Source organism: Myxine glutinosa, chromosome 3, assembly GCF_964187855.1.
Source record: "Myxine glutinosa chromosome 3, kmMyxGlut1.1, whole genome shotgun sequence".
Lineage (NCBI taxonomy): Eukaryota > Metazoa > Chordata > Myxini > Myxiniformes > Myxinidae > Myxine > Myxine glutinosa.
Window position 1 is genome coordinate 26,282,045 of NC_136263.1, and position 21,748 is coordinate 26,303,792.

The 21,748-nt window shown below is 43.6% G+C and overlaps 1 protein-coding gene across 2 annotated transcripts in view; it reads right to left on the reverse strand.

Annotated features, from left to right (window-relative positions):
• Positions 1-21,748, reverse strand: part of ENTPD4 (ectonucleoside triphosphate diphosphohydrolase 4) — a 48,378-nt gene that overhangs the window by 13,751 nt on the left and 12,879 nt on the right. For both annotated transcript variants that reach the window (XM_068111187.2, XM_068111186.2), the window contains exons 2-8: positions 18,747-18,839; positions 18,252-18,323; positions 13,511-13,696; positions 5,993-6,198; positions 5,458-5,608; positions 4,084-4,187; positions 2,386-2,445 (exon numbers count right to left, since the gene is read on the reverse strand). In XM_068111187.2, the coding sequence (XP_067967288.1) occupies positions 2,386-2,445; positions 4,084-4,187; positions 5,458-5,608; positions 5,993-6,198; positions 13,511-13,696; positions 18,252-18,259 (715 nt within the window). In that variant the 5' untranslated portion in view covers positions 18,260-18,323; positions 18,747-18,839. The remainder of the gene's footprint in view (positions 1-2,385; positions 2,446-4,083; positions 4,188-5,457; positions 5,609-5,992; positions 6,199-13,510; positions 13,697-18,251; positions 18,324-18,746; positions 18,840-21,748) is intronic.

Here is a 21,748-nt window from a genome sequence, read left to right on the forward strand (position 1 = left end):
TTCCAAGCTTGGTGGAATGAACTGAGATTACCTTCAGTTGGATTTGCCTTCCAAGAGGCAAAGGCAAGTTGTTTCAGGGCAACTGCCTCACCACAAGATTCAGTGTACCATGGACGGGAAGAAGGGTAAGACAACTGAAGACAAAATGAATATGAATGATCGTTTTAAGGCCATTTTTTCCCCGCTAAAGCGGGGGTTAGCCTTGCGGGCCCCATGACAATCATGGTTCCCTATTTGAGGCAATGTTTTTTTTTATGGCCGGATGCCCTTCCTGACGCCAATTCTTGGTCACGCTCTTACGATGCGCAGGGATACGGTGTACCTATTCTAAATCGGGGTACACACCGTGATCATTCATCCCAGCAAGCTGGTACTCAATTTGCCGACCTCGGAAGGATGACAGGCTGAGTCAACCCCCCTGGCGTTAATTCAGCGATCGACCGGGATTCGAACCCAGGATCCTAGGATCCCAAGCCGGCACCCTAACAGCTAAGCCAACACCAGGCTATGTTTTTTGTATACAAGATCGAGGCTCGTGAAAGAGCTAACATTAATCACACAAAAAGTCAAACCGACACACAAAACACCAAAAATAAGGGGAGCGGCAGATAAGATGGGGAGAGAGGGGGAAGGACACAAACACAACATTTGAGAGCAGGGACAACGGGAGAAATGTGGGAGGGGGAGGGCTTTGGGTGAGGTGGGAGAGGTATAAAACATATGAACACTGCAAGGACTTCCAGGAAAGAAGTTGGAATTTCCAAAAAAAAAAAGAAGTGTATCTGGGATGAATTAGCGGGGGTAGAAAAGATCAAGGTTTTGGATGGGGGAAGATAAGAGATGGTGGTGAACAGCTGTTTTAAAGACCTGGAGGGAGGAGTGGGATTGAAGAGAGTGAGGGAGTTTGTTCCAGAGGCGGGAGAAAAGGGGAATGAAAGAGTGAAGGTGGGCAGAGAGCCTAGATTTTGGCAGTTTAACCATAAGAGGGTTGCAAGACGAGATGGGATAAATCTGTGCATGAGAGAGAGCAGTTTGCTTTGGAAGAATTCCCAGCAAGAATTGATGTCAGAGGCAGTAGAGATGAGAGACCAGTCCAGATGATTGATGGCTGCTTGCAGACCGTGCCAGTCAGCCTGAGTGAAATTCCAGACTCGTCGGCGCTGAGGAGGCTCTCTGAGAATGGCCAGAAAGATGTCCACTTTAACAAGCACATGATCAGAAGAACCGATTGGAGCAGAAGAAGAGCAGCAGACATTTGCAGGGAAGTTAGTCATAACCAAGTCCAGAAGAGAAGATACTCCATTGACTGAGATCCGGGTCAGGAAATTGACAGATTGTGTCAGTCCCAATGAGTCGCAGAAGTCCTTTGCTGAGGTGCCATGGCTGGTGAGAGATGAACCCACACCCAGCCAGCTGGCATGATGACAGTTGAAGTCACCACATATGAGGAAGAGAGAGTTTGGATGAGTTGATAGAAGTTGGTCCATGTTGTCCGACAGCGAAATGTAAATGGAGTCATCACTGTTTGGAGGACGGTACAGAACACATATGAACAAAAGGTGGGAGCAGAGAGGAAGCCGTAGTCAGAGGTACTCCTGGGGGTGGGGTGGAGAGAGGGCAGTGCAAGGAGAGTGAGGAAGAGAGTTTTTGATAAAGATAGACCTGAGCCTCGTCCTGGTGGTGGGGTGGCTATCATACCGGAGGAGGGAGGAACCAGGAAGAGATATTAAGGAATCAGAGACATCTTGAAGGAGGAAAGTTTCTGTTAAGCAGATCAAGTCTGGATTGTCAGAAGCAACCTGAATGAAGAGATCAATCAGGTTTGAGCGAAGGCCCCGGATGTTTGAGCTCCATACCGTTAATGAGGAGAGAGGGGGAGCATCGGGTGCAGGACAGGGGAGGGGAGGGGTACGGTCAGATGAAGGATGAGAGGGGAAGGTAGGAAGAGCAGTTGATAGTGTGGCATAGAGAGTGTGTGATAGAGTGTGTGATAGAGTGTGTGATAGAGCAGTTGATGTTGATAGTTGATAGTGTGATAGTAATTGAAAAAAGGAATAAAAAAAACTAAATACTAAAAAATATAGAAGTAAAAGTAAATAATTAAAAATAAACAATTAAAAATGAATAAATAAATAAGTAAATTAATAAATAGGCCAATTTTAACAAAAATGAAATTTACAACAAAATGAATTAGACCACGTGTTTCAACTTGGTAAAGGTGAAGAGATCAAAATTAAAAGGACAGTCATTCATTTAAGGTCACAGACAACTGTTTATTATGATGGCACAATGAAAATCTGATGCTATTCAAACTGCAGTTCATAATAACTATTAAAGCAAAACCATAATATCCATATTGTATTGATAAACCGAACGTGCATTTACCTTCTTCCAAATGACCAAATCGGCCCAACACAAAGTTGATACCAATCCACGCGTAAACACCTAAAAAGGACATGAAGGGAAAAGGTAACAAAGACGTTTGGTTAACGACAAGTATCAGAATTTCACAAATAGTTTTCAATGTCATTCTCTCTCCTCCTTCACCTAAAATAATATATTAAATGACGAAAATGGTTACGCCACACAACAAGTGACTTGTTTTAGTTACGTCACATTTACAGCATCTCTCCATGCTGTAAATGTGACCCTCCCTCCCCCACCCATGCATCCGGAAAGGTAAAGTGGAAACATGCTTTGCCGGAAAGGTAAAGCGGAATCAGACGCTGGACCCTGCCTGAATTAAATGTCTTAGACTGTGTCAGTGGTTGCTTAGCAACCTGCCGCACCACAAAATTATCCACGGTTCGTCGGTTTCAGGATTGTTGGCCGGGTTTGAGAACTTCTCTCATGATCCCTACCACTCCCGAGTCCACAGCAGTATTATTGTCTACAATATATACTACAAGCTTGTTCTTAACATTATCTGTCAAAACAAAAACATTTGAGTGGCCGGCTTTGAGAACTTCTCTCATGATCCCTACCACTCCCGAGTCCACAGCAGTATTATTGTCTACAATATATACTACAAGCTTGTTCTTAACATTATCTGTCAAAACAAAAACATTTGAGAATCTCTCAAATGTGAAGGAATAAATGATTGCAAAGTACATTGTTACGAGTGAGACATAGTCTTATTTGATTTTCTTGTGTAAACGGCAACACACATCTGGCACGCGCTGCATAGTGTTTTGGCCGTGCTCATCAGTGGAGCAGAGACGGTTATATGCGGTATGGGTGGCACAAGTGAGAAAGAGGAGAGGCTGCTTCTCTCCGAAAGCAAAGGGAGTAGGGTGGGTGATGGAAGGAAAAGGGAAGTGTTAGAAGGTAGGTGCCCATGTCTGAGTTGGGTTCAGATCAGCAGCAATGACTTAATTGCATGAAAAGAAGCCGATGAGAAGCAAGGTGGATGAAAACGGGAAAACGAAGAGTGAAATGACGGGAAGATAGAATTTAGAAAAGGGAAGGAAAGAGACCAGGAAAAGTCAAAAGTTTGGGGAAGAAGGGAAATAATGTACCATACAGGGGAATAAAGACGAAACAACAAACAACATGCATTTTAAGGCCATTTTCCCTGCTAGAGCGGGGGTTAGCCTTGCGGTCCCCATGACAATCTTCTCCATTTTGCCCTATTTTCTGCATCTCTCCTTGTTAACCCCCTTGCCCACATTTCTTCTTCCACCATCTTTAGCCAAGTCTTTCTCGGTCTTCCCCGTCCTCCACTTCCTTCTACATTCATTTCCATCACTCTTCTCAACCAGTCACTTTCATCCTTCCTCAACACATGACCAAACCATCTCAACATGTTCCTCTTCACAGCATCCATCCCCATCATCTTTCGCAATTCATCATTTGTCTTCCTCTCTCTCAACGATACTCCGCACATCCGCCGAACCATTCGCATTTCCACCCTTTCCAGCCTTCGTTGCTGCTCTACGTCCATTACCCATGGAATAAAGACGAAAATACTGACATTTTATATATTTAATCACATCGATTTATTTAGAGATTGTTTGCTTTATAACATGGTATCCTCCCCGTTAGTCGACAAATCCTTAATCTATGGACCGCTTTAGATCTCACCTTCCTGCTTGCCTGAGATGACTTCTGCATGAGAGTCTGAGAACAAAAATCCAAACTCAAGTGGGACGTCTGTACGGATGTCCTCCAGGATAGCCTCTTGCAGGCTGTGGGCAAACAGTCAGTTAATCAGCAGCAATTGAAAAATTCTACAACTGTCGAACATTTTACATAAATCATATTTCCCCATAAACCATATTAACTATTTCTCACATACACGACAAGTTTTCGGCCCGGACTGACATTACTATTCGAGTACATAACGAACTAGGGAGTTCCACATCTTACCCCGTGCAGTCTTGAGAAAAAAAGGGACATGGGTGGGGGTCTGAGCGCAGCAAATGCGATTGGTTGAGATGGAAAATGCCAAATATTTTGCCCAATTAATGGTAAACGATAGGTTTTTGAAAGTGCCAAAAATGTGATTTGTGTTTTGCAGTGTTCAAGCATAGTGTAATTAAATAGAAACTTTAAAGGTTGAAGAAAGTATTTTTTTTTCTCCCCCCCCCCCCCCCCCCCAAAGTTTACCGCCGTTTATGCAGCGTATTATACATCACCATGTTTAACACGTGACGTTAGTTCTTCGTGCCTGTTTTGTGTCGTTTATGACGTCCTTAAAAACAGTAAGTTTCCTGTTTGGAATAATTTTCAATTTTGTTTGACTTCCAGACAGGCAGGCAGACAATGTAATTGTTTTAAATCTCACTCGTCTCCGTGCATGTGCGGGCAGGACAAATCCATAGCCAAAGTTTAGTTTTCCGATTCGTGTTCAAAATAAAATTTAATTGATATATGTGGAGAAATTCCATGCCCAGACCAGGAATCGAACCCAGCTCCTCTGGAAAACCGTACCAGTGCTCTGCCATCTGAGCTATCTGGGCGACCCTGACCAAGCATGAAATTTTTCCCACACATATCAATTTAATTATTTAATCCTGTTCATTAATCTAAAATAACATTCCATTGAAATCAATTTGTTCCTCGACCCAACTCGTGTTTATGAACAGACAAAGTGAACCAAAGTGTTAACCAGCTCATCTCTTCAGATGTGTGGGGTAATGATGCTGGGATGCCAGTTGCAAATCCTAAGAACCACATTGTTTGTCCACCATCCACTGATGTCCTTGCAATTTGGGTGAAAATACACCAATGTCTCTTAGTGTCCTCAGACATCGTCCTTCATGAGCTTCAAAGCTATACATTTCATTAAAATAATCAATGATGCATGTTTTATTTTAAACTCTAAATAAATAAGAAGTACTAAATTTAGATTCAGAAACCTACATAAACAGTGTAACAAAAATGTGAATAAACCAAAGGAGAGATAAGCAGTGATGTTCCGGTTTTCTAATGTTTACGAGTGCACAGGGGACACACCCTTGTGAAAGCAGACGCATGCCAGCCGTACAGAGAATGTACAGGGGTGTCTCCTTGTGCTTTTCCACTGGGATGTGCGCCGCCGCAAATCTGAGGAGCGGACGCAGGTAATCGCTCGCTTGCTCGGGCCTTGAGGCCAATGCGGATATGCCTGTTGTCCACACAAATCGCACCCAAACATCAAAAGTGACAACGTTTCATCAATATCACGGAAGTCTCGCCATTACAATTTCATTCAATGAACAAAACATTTGTGTATTTGCAAAAACAAAAAGGAAATTCCCTCAGACTTAACAAATGTGACTCAAGCAGGGCAATGCAATACATGCTGGGAGTGGGCTCTCCAGTACATTAGCAGCTTCAAATATCTCGCGTAACACGTAACGATAAGCACATTAAATATTACACTTAAGAATGACGAATAAAAACGAAACAAGAGATAAATCGGCTACAGTATCAGAGTACAAAAGGTGCTTTTTAAAGAAAACATTAAAACAAGGAGAATGTTATAATCAAAACAATTTACTACATGCACCTGGCTTGATTTTCTTCACCACAGGACTCCGGGTGTGATCTCGCATTTGTCGAATATCGAGCAGGCTGTGAGGGTCCCTGTTATGTGGTGGCCAGTAGTAAACAAAAACCCGTGAGCCACTGCTTCCGCAATCCACGACAATGCCGAATGACAGGCTCGGATCCTTGATATTGGTCGCTTCCGCTTCAGCCATGATTTGCAGGTATCTGCAGCAAATGAAGCAACCCGGGATGTCCAACCTGCCTTGGTTCGTAAAGAAAACATTATCTAAGGCTTGTAGTGGAGCTGACACGCGTGCATGCATACACAGTTTTGGGGAAGTGCCGTCACTTCCTGGGGTACTCTGGGGAGACGTCACTTCCCGGGTACAGCGATCCCGCTACAATGGCGTCACCTTTCAAACCGCTCTCAGCAAGGCATTTCATCGAGGAATTTCCTCCTCCCCATGGATGCCAACTTATTAGGCCACAATATTTCCAGACATGGCCTCCTCATCTGTGCTACAGAGCTGGGGATAACTTCACTCCTTCAAAATAATTATAAAATATTACACATATTCCAATTATATTTATCCGCACGGCAAAATATTGCTCGTAAATAAATTATAAAAATGAATAGCATCGCAGCAAAGAATATTAAAATGCTGGTGAACTCGCGTGACAAATTTGGTCGAGTAGTAAAAAAAAAAACATTACAGAACATCGCGACACAACCTCAGCTAATTAGCGCGATTGATCAATTTAATTGAGAATACAGAGAATGAATGGGATGGCAACATAGAGAGTAACCCAGTTTTAGGACCGGCAGAGAAGACAACTGAGAAGGAAGTTGAGGAAGCGATAAAAGCAATAAAAAAACCACCTTTAGAGGCCATTTTTCCCTGCAAGCGGGGGTTGGTCTTTTTCAGGAACTGTGGTTGTTGTTGTTTTTCAGTCCCCTTTTTGAAGCAATGTTTTACGGCCGGATGCCCTTCCTGACGCCAACCCTTTTTGCCGCCTTTAACGACAAGCAGGGAATTACCAGTGAACTGGTACTCAATTTGCCGACCTCGGAAGGATGACAGGCTGAGTCAACCACACTGGCGTTAATTCAGCGATTGACCGGGATTCGAACCCAGGATCCTAGGATCCTAAGCCGGCACCCTAGCCGCTAGCCCAACACCAGGGATAAGCGATAAAAGCAATGAAGGGTAGAAAAGCGGGAAGGCTGCCAGGAGTTGTGGGAGATATGTTGAAGGCAGCAGGAAGTTGGGGTGTAAGAGAATGACAGAGATCTGTAATCTGGTGGTGAAAGAAGGCCGCATTCCAGTGGATTGGGAACCGAGTACCCTCGTCCCTCTATACAAGAGGAAAGGTGACCCTCTGGAGTGTGGCTTGTACCGAGCGATAAAGTTATTGGAGCATGGAATGAAGGTATTGGAAAGGGTGTGGGAGAGGAGGATAAGGAAGAAAGTGAAGATCGACGAAATGCAGTTTGGATTTATGCCAGGAAGAGGAACGACAGACGCACTTTTCATTGTGAGGCAGTTGCAGGAGAAGTACATGGAGAAGAGGAAGAAGTTATTTCTTGGGTTTGTTGATCTGGAGAAAGCATTCGATAGGGTTCCACGCAAAGTATTGACATGGGCATTGAGGAAGTTAGGAGTGGAGGAATGTTTGATCAGAGTAGTGATGGCAATGTACAAAAGAGTGCGCACAGCTGTAAGGACGAAGGACGGGAACAGTGGTGAGTTTGAGGTGAAGGTGGGAGTGCATCAGGGGTCGGTACTAAGTCCACTACTATTTGTAGCTGTGATGGAGGTGCTGGCTCAGAACGTAAAGGAGCGTTTACCGTGGGAGTTGTTGAATGCAGATGATCTGGTGTTGATTGCAGAAAGTATGGATGGACTGAAGGAAAAGATGAACAAGTGGAAGGAATGTATGGAGACAAAAGGTCTGAAGGTGAATATCGGAAAGACGAAGGTGATGGCAAGTGGTAAAGCATGTGGTGAGGTGGAAAGAACTGGGAAGTGGCCCTGTGCTGTGTGTAGGAAGGGTGTCGGCATGAACTCCATTCAATGTACAATGTACGCCGAGTGGGTTCATCAAAAATGTAGTGGTCTGAGAGGGTCATTAACCAGTGTGGCAGCGACATTGAAATGTAAGGTGGTGTGCACAGAGGGAGCTGCAGATGGAGGAAATGTTGAGTTGGATCTTGGAGACGGCGTGAAGCTGGAAGGTGTGAAAACATTTTGCTACCTCGGAGACATGCTGAATGGAGAAGGTGGATCAGACTCGGCAGCGGTTGCTAGAGTGAGATGTGCATGGAAGAAGTTTCGGGAACTGAGTGGCGTGCTGATGATGAGGGGAGTGTCGTTGAAGCTGAAGGGAAAGGTGTATGCTGCATGTGTGAGAAGTGTTATGATTTATGGGAGCGAGACATGGGTAATGAACGTAGAGCAGCAACGAAGGCTGGAAAGGGTGGAAATGCGAATGGTTCGACGGATGTGCGGAGTATCGTTGAGAGAGAGGAAGACAAATGATGAATTGCGAAAGATGATGGGAATAGAGCCTGTGATTGATGCTGTGAAGAGGAACAGGTCGAGATGGTTTGGTCATGTGTTGAGGAAGGATGAAAGTGACTGGTTGAGAAGAGTGATGGAAATGAATGTAGAAGGAAGTAGAGGACGGGGAAGACCGAGAAAGACTTGGCTAAAGATGGTGGAAGAAGAAATGCAGGCAAGGGGGTTAACAAGGAGAGATGCAGAAAATAGGGCAAAATGGAGAAGATTGTCATGGGGACCGCAAGGCTAACCCCCGCTCTAGTAGGGAAAATGGCCTTTAAAATGCATGTTGTTGTTGTTGTTGATCAATCACAAGTGGCATTCTATCGGGCAACATTGATATCGATAAAAGCAATATGGCGGCACAGAGATCGATTGACGCGGGAAAGATGACTGTCGAGTTTTCGTCAAAAATGTGCGTTATGCACGTTGTTTCTTCAACAAAGAGTAATTTCATTCCGTTTACAAACGAATTGTGGTTTCGATTCTTCGGTTTTGTGACCGATTGCAAGATGTACCTGTGCAAAGAGAGTAAGGTCTGATCGCATCTGATCATGACATCCGGACACCGCATTTGATCTCAGTTTCTGAGTTTCTGATCTCAGCATCTGATCTCAGCGGACACCACATCTGATCTCAGTTTAGATTTTGACGAGACACAATTGTGAATCAACCCTCAACTGTCAAATGACAATATAGGCTACCATAATGTGTTACAAACACTGTGACGTCACTAAAGTGAGGAGGAAAAGCCAAGGAATGCAGTGCAGTGTCATCGGTGTACAACAGTTCCTTAATGCACTTCTTGCGTATCTTGGTGTCAGCTTTGAGTCTTCTGAGATTGAAGAGGCCACCATGACATCTGGTTCTTAAGAACACCCCACCAAGCTGTGTGTCCTCCGTTTCCCTCAAGACTGCAATCAAATATAATGCAAAAAGGGGTAGGTGCCAACACGCAACCCTGCTTCACGCCATGGCTGACGCCCAAGGGGTCGCTGCATTCAGCCCCAGCGCTGACTGCGGCCTTCATGTTGTCGTAAAAGCTTTTAACCAAGTTAGTTATAATGCTATGGAGGCCAAATAAGGAAAGGACCTGCCAAAGAGTCATCCTATCTATGGAGTCCAAAGCCTTAGTAAAATCGACAGAGACTACATACAGCTGTTGGTGCTGTTCAATTGCCTTCACCTGCAGCTACCGCAGTGTAAACATCATGTGTATTGTGGAACGATTGGCTCTAAATCCACATTGGCTCTCAGGAAGGAATAACTACCAGTGTTTGGATGCATTTCCAGACTATTTTGGCCAAAACCTTTCCCGCAATGGAAAGAAGAGAGATTCCTCTATGGTTGCCGCAGTTGAGTCTATCATCTTTCTTTTTGTACATGGTCACTATAGTAGCATCTTTGAACTCTTGAGGAACGCATTCTTTGGAAGAACACGAGCCTCTGTTTTAGTACGCCCCCACCATATTTTAGTAGTTCTGGTGGAATTCCATCACCCCCAGGTGCTTTACCCTATTTAAAGTCTCGTAGGACACTTGTAAGTTCTTCGAGAGTGGGCACTACATCGAGATCATTTCTGATTGGATGCTGCTTGATAATTTCCTCTTGATGTACAGTTACAGTCGATAGACGGTTATGAAAGTCTTCAAAATATTCTTTCCAACGATTTAGGATGTCTGTGTTGTCTGCAAAGGTTATGCGAACCATTGCACTTTTTACTGGTGTTAAGAAGGCAGGTGCTTGGCCATAAACTGACTTTTAAGGTCTGAGAAGAAGGCTTTCATGTTTTTGGTGTCTGCGTGATGTTCATACTCCACCAGTTTTTAATTTCACGTATCCTATTTTCAGCCCTTCTTGCGTCTCTGGTGAGGTCCGTATTGTTGGCATTTCTTGGGGCTTCAAGCAGCGTAGCGATCGTGGCATCGTTGTCATCAAACCAGTCAGCATGCTTCCCTTGGGATTTTCCTAGCATTTCAAGAGCAGCCTGATACAGTAGCTTGCTGAGCTCATCCCACTGGTTGTTGATGTCATCATCCAAATTTAGGCCAGATGAGGCAGTGTGTGTTAATGTGGGTTGCCAGTTTTACTTGGGCTTCTGGATCTTTCAGTTTTGAAGTGTTGAACCTTGCTTTGGGTTTCAGGCCTTTCTTTTTCCTTGGGGGGTGGGGGGGGGGGGGGGGGGGAGAGTGGCAAGCTTGCAGTTACCCTTTCATCTTTTTCCTGGGATGTTCAGGTTTCAGTTGCTACAGATGAGGAAATGGTCTGTAGAACAGTTTGCACCCATAATGGCTCTGGTATACCAAACATCTGCTAAATCGCTCCTTCTAGCCATCTAGTGATAATATAGTCGAGAAGATGGTGAGTTCTTGATCGAGGATGAATGAAATGAATGAATGATCGTTTTAAGGCCATTTTCCCCGCTAGAGCAGGGGTTAGCCTTGTGGGCCCCATGACAATCATGGTTCCCTGTTTGAGGCAATGTTCTTATGGCTGGATGCCCTTCCTGACGCCAACCCTTGGTCACGCTCTTACGATGCGAAGGGATACGGTGTACCTATTCTAAATCAGGGTACACACCGTGATCATTCATCCCAGCAAGCTGGTACTCAATTTGCCGACCTCAGAAGGATGACAGGCTGAGTCAACCCCCCTGGCGTTAATTCAGCAATCGACCGGTATCCGGTATTCAAACCCAGGATCCTAGGATCCCAAGCCGGCACCCTAACCACTAAGCCAACACCAGGCTATGGAGGATGGAGCCAGGACAAGAACCATTTGTCAGAAATTTGGAAGTACGTGTTTGTGATGGACAATCTTTTCATTGCAAAGCTGCAGTAATCTCTCACCATTAGCATTGCACTTCCCCTTTCCAAATGAGCCTGTGACATGCTTCCAGGTCTCATTATCTAAACTAACTCGAGCATTTAAATGCCCCATAAGGAGGATCTTGTCAGCATTAGGGATCTTGCTGATGGTATTTTCCAGCTGTTGTTAAAAAGCTCCGATGTTGGTTTCAGCACGGGTCATTGTCGGGGCATGGGTTGATATGATGGTGGCATATCTATCATTGGCTATCTATACTCTTGAGTTTTATAATTCTGTCTGAGACAGGGATTGGCAAAGATGAAAGTTTATGTATAATGCTGTTCCTGATTGCAAGCCCAACACCGAAGCTGCGCTGGTCTTTCCTCCATTTGTTCACAGGTTTTCCTGACCAGAACAATGTGTATTCTCTTTCTTTGATACTGATGTGATCTGCTAGCCTGATCTATTGTAAGGCTGCAATGTCAATTCCATATGTGTCCAGTTCTCTATCAATAACAGTTGTTCTGCACTTTGGTCTGGTAGATAAAATGTTGTCAGTCATTGTTTTGACATTCATGTTCCAAGTGTAAGAATAATTCTAATTTGCTTCCTACTGTTTAAGGAGGGTACCCTCCAGCTGCGATATGCTGGCTGGGTTGAAGATAGAGTGAGCTTCTTTTACCGCACCTTGTATAGGGGCTTCCTCCATGGAAGTAGGCTTTGCTATCCTTGAAAAAGGCAACCTAGACATCAGAGTAGCTGCCTTGTACTACTGTCACTCTGCTCAATGTGTATACGACCAACACATTCAGACCTTAGTAAAATCATTTTAGCTGTAGCATGCAGAACATTAGCTGACGGCTCCCAGCCTACCATCGGCGCCATTGCCCCATCACCACAGGACTTTCTATACCCACCACGCCTGCGCTAGGATTTGTTTAAATTGATGCAGAATATGCACCGTTTTCTGCCGCACATACTTCACCCAACTTGCCCTATGCCCAGTGACAAACAATGCAAGATGACTGGGGGAAAGTTGGGTTGCAGTGAGATGCCGTTGGCTCATGATAAGCTCCTCTACCGTTGCAAAGTCTTGTTTTTTTAGCTCACCTGGAACGAATTCAGGCGAGCTTAGGCCATGGCACGTTGTCAGTCCGTCCGTAAACACTTGAAACGATGGGATTGCGACCAAATTAGGCACAAATGATATCTGTTGTGTTGTGACTAAAGTTTGTTCACGGCATAAAAAAAAAAAAATCGGGATCTAAGGGGGTTTACCGGGGCCAAAGTGGATCCAGGTTTGCCCCCAAAATAGGTATTTGCTTTCTTTTCTGAAACGACACACAATTTTGATGAAACTTGACCACAACCTTCACCACCCGTGATCTACCAAAGTTTGTTCACAACATTAAAAAACAAATCTGCCCCTTTGGGGGTCTACGGGGGATTGCCCCCCAAAATAGGATTTTGCTTTCTTCTCAGAAACTACACACACGATTTCGATGAAACCTGTCCACAACCTTAATCACCCATGATGTACCATTGTACCAATGTTTGTTCAAGGCATTATAAAAATTGGGGTCTTAGGAGGTATATGCGGTTGGGGGAGGGAGGGTTGCCCCCCAAAATAGGTATTTTTTTCTTTGTTTGTTGAATGTCCTATGATTATGTTTGTATGATTCTACATGCTGCCCTGTCTTCTAGCAACCATGGAAATTGGTTTAAAATACCCTTAGTCGGTGAAGTATACTGTTTATTCTACCAGGTGAGCGCCAGGGGTATCACCCCTATGTTTAAAGTCTTTGGTGTAACTCGTCGCGATTCAAACAGTCCGTTTAATATCGACTTATCTTATACTTGCAACAATCATTATTAAATACAAATTTCAGTTTGGTGATAAAAGTGTAAGTAAGCAAAACTCCATGATGGATAGCTTAAAGATAAAAATATAAAGACAGTGTATTTTTGTTCGCATAGACTGCACCATAGGATGACAGCAAAGGAGGATATCTGCTTTTCAATTCAGCATCTGTGATAACTTCTGGGTTATCGATTCAAATCCACAAATTATCACTGCGCCAAAACAATACAAGAGACCTGGATACAAGATTAAAGCATCACCGATTGTGGAGCAACAACGTCTCATATGGCGTTGTAGGTATGTATACCTCTCAAGGTAGTGATCTGGTCGCCCATAGTGTTTCCAGTCGAGCACCAGGACCAAGATGCAGACCAGGAGTACAACAAAGAATAGCAGGAGGACCAGGAAGCGGCAGGAAGTAGGCCTTTTCAGCCAATCAGGACGTGAGCAGCTGAAATGCCAAGAAGCTGGCAGCAAGCAGGCAACTCCAAACCTGTAAAACACAAGAAAAAAACAAGAGCAATCAGAGATTGCAGACCCTTGCCAGGGCATGTTTTTGGTGGTTTTGAAGGCTTTTGTGTTAAAACAAATTTGGCGGCCGAGCCACATGACCAATGATATCATTATTATTTTTTTCTCCATCAAATTATGCCTCGATGACGCTCAAGAAATTTCATCTTAATTGGATGAAGTTTTGTACTTGTCGAATTATGACATCTTAATGGAGGCACCTATGACATCATCATTAACATATTGTTACGTGTATGGGGGTAGGCAATGAAATACCTCAGTCCAGATAGGATTGTATAGATTAGCATGCAACGTATGCCATGTAGCCACCTTCATGTATCTAAGTCAGGGCCGGATGTCCGGGTAAGCGGTTATGTGTCTCCATGCGGGAGGGGGGGGGGGGGCGAGGGTGGAGCTATGCTAATTAGCTAGGGCATATGGATAAAATTCCCAGTGTGTAAATTGCCCTTGTGATTTTTCCCTTCATTCTTATAAAGCACACTCGGCCAGCGATGCGATCGGCACGTAATTGCAAATAACACAAGCACCGACAATACCCAGACATGATTACACCACCTAGCCGAATCATCTCGATGGATGCCAAGAGTGGCCATGAGGCCACGCCCCAAAGACCGATTGGTTAAAGAACGCTGGGGTGAGTGGGTGGTGCTCGGTGATTGGAGCGAGTGCGACGTCAGAGAGAACATTTGAGAACAAAGAGCAAAAAGGAAAAGTCCCGCCATTTTCTCTCTCTCTTGATCCTGGCTTTGGTCGCAGCCGGACGCATTTGCATTCACTTTCTCTGTCCTAGGGCGTCGGTGCAAGCGGCCGCATATTTTCCCTCTCTTTGGTGCTGGCTTCATGACGGCTGCGCTTCGTGCCATGTGCGCCTGAGAGAAACATCAGAGCTTTGGGAGCATGGGACTATCGGAGGAGGAGGGAGTTTGGCCGTCGCTCCGCGGGTCGGTGGCTGCTCTGGGCGCGACTGCACGCCATCTTGTGCGGTTCCCGCATGGTGGTTCCGAGACCGGCCAAGGACGCCAGGCGGGGTATCAGCCAACACACCACACTAAATGTCATCTTTATTTTATCATTCCCTGTGTCTGTATACGAGTCCGTGGGGAGGGAACCCCCACATTTAGGAATTAGGTTTTACCATACATTTCTTTGTTATCCTGGCATTTATTTTCATTAAACCATTATTTGTTAAATTTTCAATTTATTGTCCTGTATGTTTATTCGTTTGTGGGTTCGCAGAATAAACCCGTCACGTCTGTCCGTACAGGTAAGGACCTCGCTACCCTCCAACACCCCCAACACCCCCACGCGTGCACAAGGTACCGCCATAGTTGGGTATACGCCTCGGAGTTAAACCTCGTTTGGTCATTTGTCACCCTGAGGTCTTCACTACAGGGTAGATGCAACAATATGTTATTCTGCATGGAGAGTTCTTTACAATGAACCACGTCTCAAATTTTTCTATGCAGCGCTTTCGGAGATATAGAGGTACAAAGATTTTCGGTTTTTCCACGATGGCGGCCGAACCACGTGACCAATGACGTCATCCATATTTTTTCCCTCCACCAATTTATCCCTAGATGACAATAAATTTCATCTTGATCGGATAAAGTTTTGTACTTGTTGAATGACATCATAATGGAGGCACCTATGACATAATCATTAACATATGTTATTCCCCACGAAGAGTTATTTACAATGAGCCGTGTCTCAATTTTTTCTATGCAACACTTTCAGATATATAGAGGTACAAAGTTTTTCGGTTTTCCCAATATGGCGCCCGTACCACGTGACCTACAACGTCATAATTATCATTACAAAAATCTACAGGTGGAGGTGCACCTATGGTGGAAATTTTCTGTCAATCGGATCAACGGGTGCAGAGAAAATGCTATTTATTCTATGCGGACAAACAGACAAACAAGAAATATGTCGTGCATAGCACGATACCCTAAAATAAGTTGTTGGCCGATGATGACCTCAAAAATAATTGGTGGTTGAATTCAATCATCTGGTGTGCAAATCCTCTTAAATTTTGAAGTCAATCAGATGAAAATTGAGAATCTTAGAAATTTGGCCTATGTTGAGCTAAAATATAATTGGTGGTCGATTTCAGTGACCAGATATGCAAATTCCCTTCAAATTTCAAATCAATCAGATGAAAATTAAGGATTTTAGAAATTTGGCCTATGTTAACCTAAAAAAAATGGTTGCAGGTTGAATTCAATGACTTCAAATTTCAAGTTAATTGGATGAAAATCGAAGATTTTAGAAATCTGGCCTATGTTGACCTTTTGGCCTATGTTGACCTCAAAAATAGTTGGTGGTTGAATTCAGTGACCATATATGCAAATCCTCTTCAAATTTCAAATCAATGCGATGAAAATTGAGGATTTTCGAAATTTGACAGAGTTGGTGACATTTGGCCTATGTTGACATTTTGACCCCCAAAACAATAGGCTTCTTGTTTATGACCAACTCTACCATTTGGTGAAGTTTCGTGAAGATCGGTTGAAAATTGTGACCTGTAGGCGACTGACATACAGACAAACAGCCAAACAGAATAACGCACAAGACCAACCAATATGCTTTTTAAATCTTCGATTTTTGCAAGTAACAAACAAATTGACTCAAATGCAATACGCTCTCCTCTGGCGAGGGTAACAAGAATGACACTCGGTGGAGAGCATACTGCCACCAGGCTGAACGGTTTACGTTTGTATTCCCACTGACAGGCCGGATCTGGATCCGGACATGAACCAAATTCTAAGGAGCCATATGACCTAAATCTAAGGAGCAAAACATCTAAGGAGTCAAACCAAGACATCGATTTTAAACCAAAATCTAAGGAGCTTGTTCTTGTCACACTCCCAACACATCCACCAAGTTTTGTCATAATCCATCCACAACTTTTTGAAATATCATGCTAGATATATTTTTTGGCTCCTACCACACAATGGTGAGCAATCACTTAAAAATTTTTTTACATCATCACATCCGGATAAGGATCTTCACCAAAATCGAATCCCCCAACCTGTCCACCAAGTTTCTTCCGGATCCGTCCACAATTTTTTGAGATATCGTGCTATATATCGGTTTTAACACCATCACTCAATGGTAAAGAATCACTTTTTAAAAAATTCTCAGATAAAGATCAGGATGCAAATCTTCACCAGAATTGAATAAATTCTTCCTCGTCACACACCCAACCTGTCCGCCAGGTTTTGTCTGAATCTGTCCACAACTTTTTGAGATATCATGCAAAATTTCATTTTTGTCCCATCTTTCAATGGTGAAGAATCACTTTAAAATGCCCAGATCCAGAATCGAATCTTCACCAAAATCGAATCATTTCGTCCTAGTCACACACCCCAACCTCTCCACCAAATTTCATCTGAATCCATCCACAACTTTGAGATATCCTGTTCACAAACAGACAGAGACAGGCAGACGTGAAAACATAACTTCCATCCACCTTTGGTGGTGGAGGCAATTACTATAGCTGTAAACTTTAAATAAAGAGAAGAAAGAAGAACCACCTTTAGAGGCCATTTTTTCCCCGCAGAGCAGGGGTTGGCCTTTTTCGGTCACCGTGGTCCCCTTTTTGAAGCAATGTTTTATGGCCGAATGCCCTTCCTGCCTCCAACCCTGTTGGTCGCCTCTTGCCACACACAGGGAATTACCAGTGAACTGGTACTCAATTTGCCGACCTCAGAAGGATGACAGGCTGAGTCAAGGCCCCTGGCATTAATTCAGCGATCGACCAGGATTCGAACCCAGGATCCCAAGACGGCACCCTAACCGCTAAGCCAACACCAGGCTAAGCCAACTTTAAATAAAGAGCTCATTCGTTATTTACTCGGGTTATTTAACTGCTTACAGGATGCAAACACAACGGGCTTTTACAACAGTCAAGGAGACCGAACTTCTTTATAAAAGGAAGCAATTACACTTGATTTATATGTCTCTGTCTCTGATCCCTGATGTGCTGAAGTATTGAAATGTTTTTAATATTGCTAATTACTAAGTAGTCATAGTAATAATAGCACACTTGAAATATTGCATATTTAATTATATTGCATTTTGGGTCACATGCCTCGCCTTTTTTTTTTTTTTTTTTCGTCATCGGTCAATTAAGTTCATCACGAACATATAACATTTTTATTTGTATTTTGTCTTGTCACCTCGTGCTCTTCAATATAAATCTGTCACAATCCACATCATCAAATATATAAACCTTATATTTACTCATTACAATTGCATTTTTGTATGTAAAACGAACACGTATACCGACAAAAAGTCGACCTCATCAGAAAGTATGAATTACAAACTTGTGTGCAATCGACGTCGCAGGCAATCTTTCTGAGGAAATCGAGCTGACGGACAAGATCTTACGAAAGGACCGAAAATTCTCTCCCAATACCCATGGGGAAATAGTCAACCGCCATCGGCGACTGGCAGAACATTTCGGACTTTTTATTTAGCGTCTGAAAGGCAACGCGAATGGTACCGATTGTCACCTGGCCATGTGCAATGCTTAATATCCAGGAAGCTTTGATGGAGGGACATTTCTTCCACCCAGCATCATGAGTCTGGAATAAGCAAATAAAAACAATGAGATTGTTTGCATCAAGAAAGATATTTAGCATTTGTAAAATGGTGGACCAACAAATTAATAGTAGTTTTAAAAATAGCGCATTACAAAATTGAAATATTTAGCCAATGCGCATCGATGGTATCAGGCCTCTCGCAATTGGCCGATTTTTCATTGATGTGTGTCTGAAGTCAAAGTCTGCCATGTTGTCTCACGCTTGATTCATGTTCTGGCTTCTCCATGAACCAGACTCATATTGCCAGATTCAGAGGCAAAAATAAAATATAAATAAATAAACAAATCAACCATTTGCTGGAAGCTTGATACCACCTGTGTCTACTGAGCATGCTCGATACAACTTTGGAGAAGGCACAAGCACAAACTACAAACCGTCATTCACGAGAAGTGGATCCACACTCACCTTCTCTCACTCCCAGATTAAGACAAAGCAACATTTGAATTCTCCAAGCAGTTTCAATTGTGAATCACCAACCCAGGAATAAAGTTCTAGTATCTGGAATACAAAACAAACAACAAAGTCAGTCTCCGCTCACCACTTGTGGGTTACATGCAATCCATTGTGCACATTTTTGATCCTTCCTGATCCGTTTCCTGATCCACAAAATATAAAAATTACCCCCAAATGACTTTCAATAGCATAAAAAGAAACTTGCACAATGCCACCAGCTGTATATTCATTTATACTTTTTGTCTATCTGTTTCTTGCAAGAGAACACGACTTGAACAAAAGATTCAAAAACGATTTGGTGAATATAAATCTCTATTTCCCAACAAAACCACCAACTAGTACATTTACAGCAATCTCCTTCACAAACTGGTTATCGGCTCCAGATTTGAGATTTGAATCAGCAACGTGACGCATTGCACAATTTTCGTGTCGTTTCGTCCTCGTCGACGCAGGGGTCATTTTTATACAAACTTTTTCAGATCGGTTGCACCACAAGACAACTAAAATATTAAAAAATGAGAACGTGTGCATGCTTTTATAACCAGAAATAACACAAAACGCCACGTAAAATGTCTCAGCAGTTGTTTTTTTTGGTTCAGTTTGTTTGACATACTGTCACAAAAATGACTTTGGGGGGGGAAACTGTATTGGGGGGGGGGGAAACCCCTTTGGGGGGGAAACAATTTAGAAACTGTATTGCCAGGATCGAGCGTATAGAGAGCTCCCCGTCACCTAAGCCCCCATAATCTGTCTCTTTTCCCACTTTTCCCCTCTGTATTTAGTTTTTAATCCCTCCTGGTTGTACGCTCAAGGCCAGATCGGAGTAAATCTGGAGAGTTGCCGAAGGCTCGGCTGTGCGAGAGGTCGTTTGGGACGGTGGTCCGTTTGAGGGCGAGCTCGGGGGTGGTGCGGAGCTTTGTCCTTTTCTGGGTGGAGTTGCGAGAGACACGAGCACCACCAACATGAAGAGCGACAAAAGCTCTTCGCGCTTTCCTGCCTCGCCCATCGACCGGCTGACCAGACCATTTAAGTGCTAGAGAAGGCCTCCAATTTTACCTTGATAGTCTTTTTCCCTGTCTGTCTCATCTTGCGTTTGTTTTGTGTCCCTGAGCAAGTTTGCATATGGTAAGATTAGTTTAAAGATTGTCAGTGAGACCATCTTTGCCCAGTTTTATAAGCACACCATAGGGTTATTGCATTGTCTTCTCTTCTCTTCTCTTTTAGCATGCTTTGTTGTGTCCCGTCGTTAGAACCATTGTTAAATCCCAATATTTTTAGGCCATTGTCGTGGTATTTGAGCTATCCATAACCCTGGATTTCCCCTCCAGAGTATCTGAATGATCATTAAACAGAACAACTGCAGAGCTTCAGTGAGTAGGCCCGAACATTTAATTATTGCCACATTACACCATGCTGATTGTGAGCGAGTGAAATGCCTCCATTTGAAGGTATTGGGTCACATGTTGGGGAGACCCAGTACCATTACAATACATTGATGTCAGCTTTAACATAAAAACCATCACCTGACAACAATTTGAGATTGTCTACAGGTATTTGTAAGACTAATCCAGACTCTGTCTGTCTGTCTCTCTCTGTCTCTCTCTGACTCTGTCTGCCTGTCTGTCTCTCAGCACATCAAGGAGCGACTGACTGTTCATGGCAACAGTGCAGTCTGTCCTGTTTTATAGTAATGAAGCACGGACCCTCACTCCGACCAACAATGCACTTGATGGATGCTATACTTGACTTCTTAGTTCTGCTTTCAATGTCCATTGGTCTGAACATCAAACAAATAAAGAGCTCCATTGTTCTCTTCCAAGGCAGTAAGTAAGTTCTCTTCTTCGGCTGTCATTAAGCTGAGGACTGGAAGCTGAGGATGAATGTCATCTGAGTTTGGCCTGTGGGCAAACAGAAGGAAGATGGAGGAAGAAGAAGAAGAAGAAGAAAAGGAAGAAAAATCCACACCCTCTAGGAAGGCACAGTGAAATCTCACAAAGCAGGCAACTATGCTGATCTGAGAGCCAACTGGATCACTCAGATGGGAAACCTAGTTGATCGGAAGGGCAGAGGAAGCTAAAAGGTCACCGAGACATCAGATCACAAAAAGCTCGTCTTTATAAGGACTTACAAAATAGCAGGTGTAATAGCAAAAATCAAATGAAATACAATAAAATAAAATGAAAGTACCAAAACATTTACAAAACCAGAGTTCATAGAACACCTTACTCGACGCAGTCTTGAGAAACAGGACATGGGCGGGGTCGACGAGCGGCCAATTTCATTGGTCGTGATGATGTAAAATGGTGTAATATTTTGTGCAAGTACTGTTCAACTAAGGCAATGGCAAATCACCTAGCATCACTCTGCCAATAAACTGCTTCGGCAGCACCATCGGCCTGTAGTCGGCCTGTAGTCGGCCTGTAAAGAGTACGGTATAGCTCGTCCTCATTATTGTAAGCTGTCATCTGCAGGTTGGAGTACCAGTGATGCTGCTAAACGGAAGGGTTTTAAGAGTGCCAAAAAGGTTATGTGTTCTGCAGTGTTCAGGTATATAATTCAATCTACTATAAATGGATGAGGTGTGTGTGTGTGTGTGTGTGTGTGTGTGTGTGTGTGTGTGTGTGTGTGTGTGTGTGTGTGTGTGTGTGTCATACTTTTTGTGTCTATTAATTACGTATACCTATTAATTAATTACATATCATTGAAACGTACCTTTTAACTCCCTTCGACCTTTGAAGACCCCTCAGATCCTTAAATCCACAGACACATAAAGACCTGAGGACCCAAAAGTCCATGATCCCCGAGGACCCCAAAGACCCAGAGGACACAAAACACCCCGATGACCCAAGAGACTCCCCGAGGACCTAACGCCCCACCCCTCCCCCTAACCCTAACCCCTCGCCCTAACCCCACCCCCCCTCGAGTTCAGCAGGCAGGTATGCTACAAGGCGGTG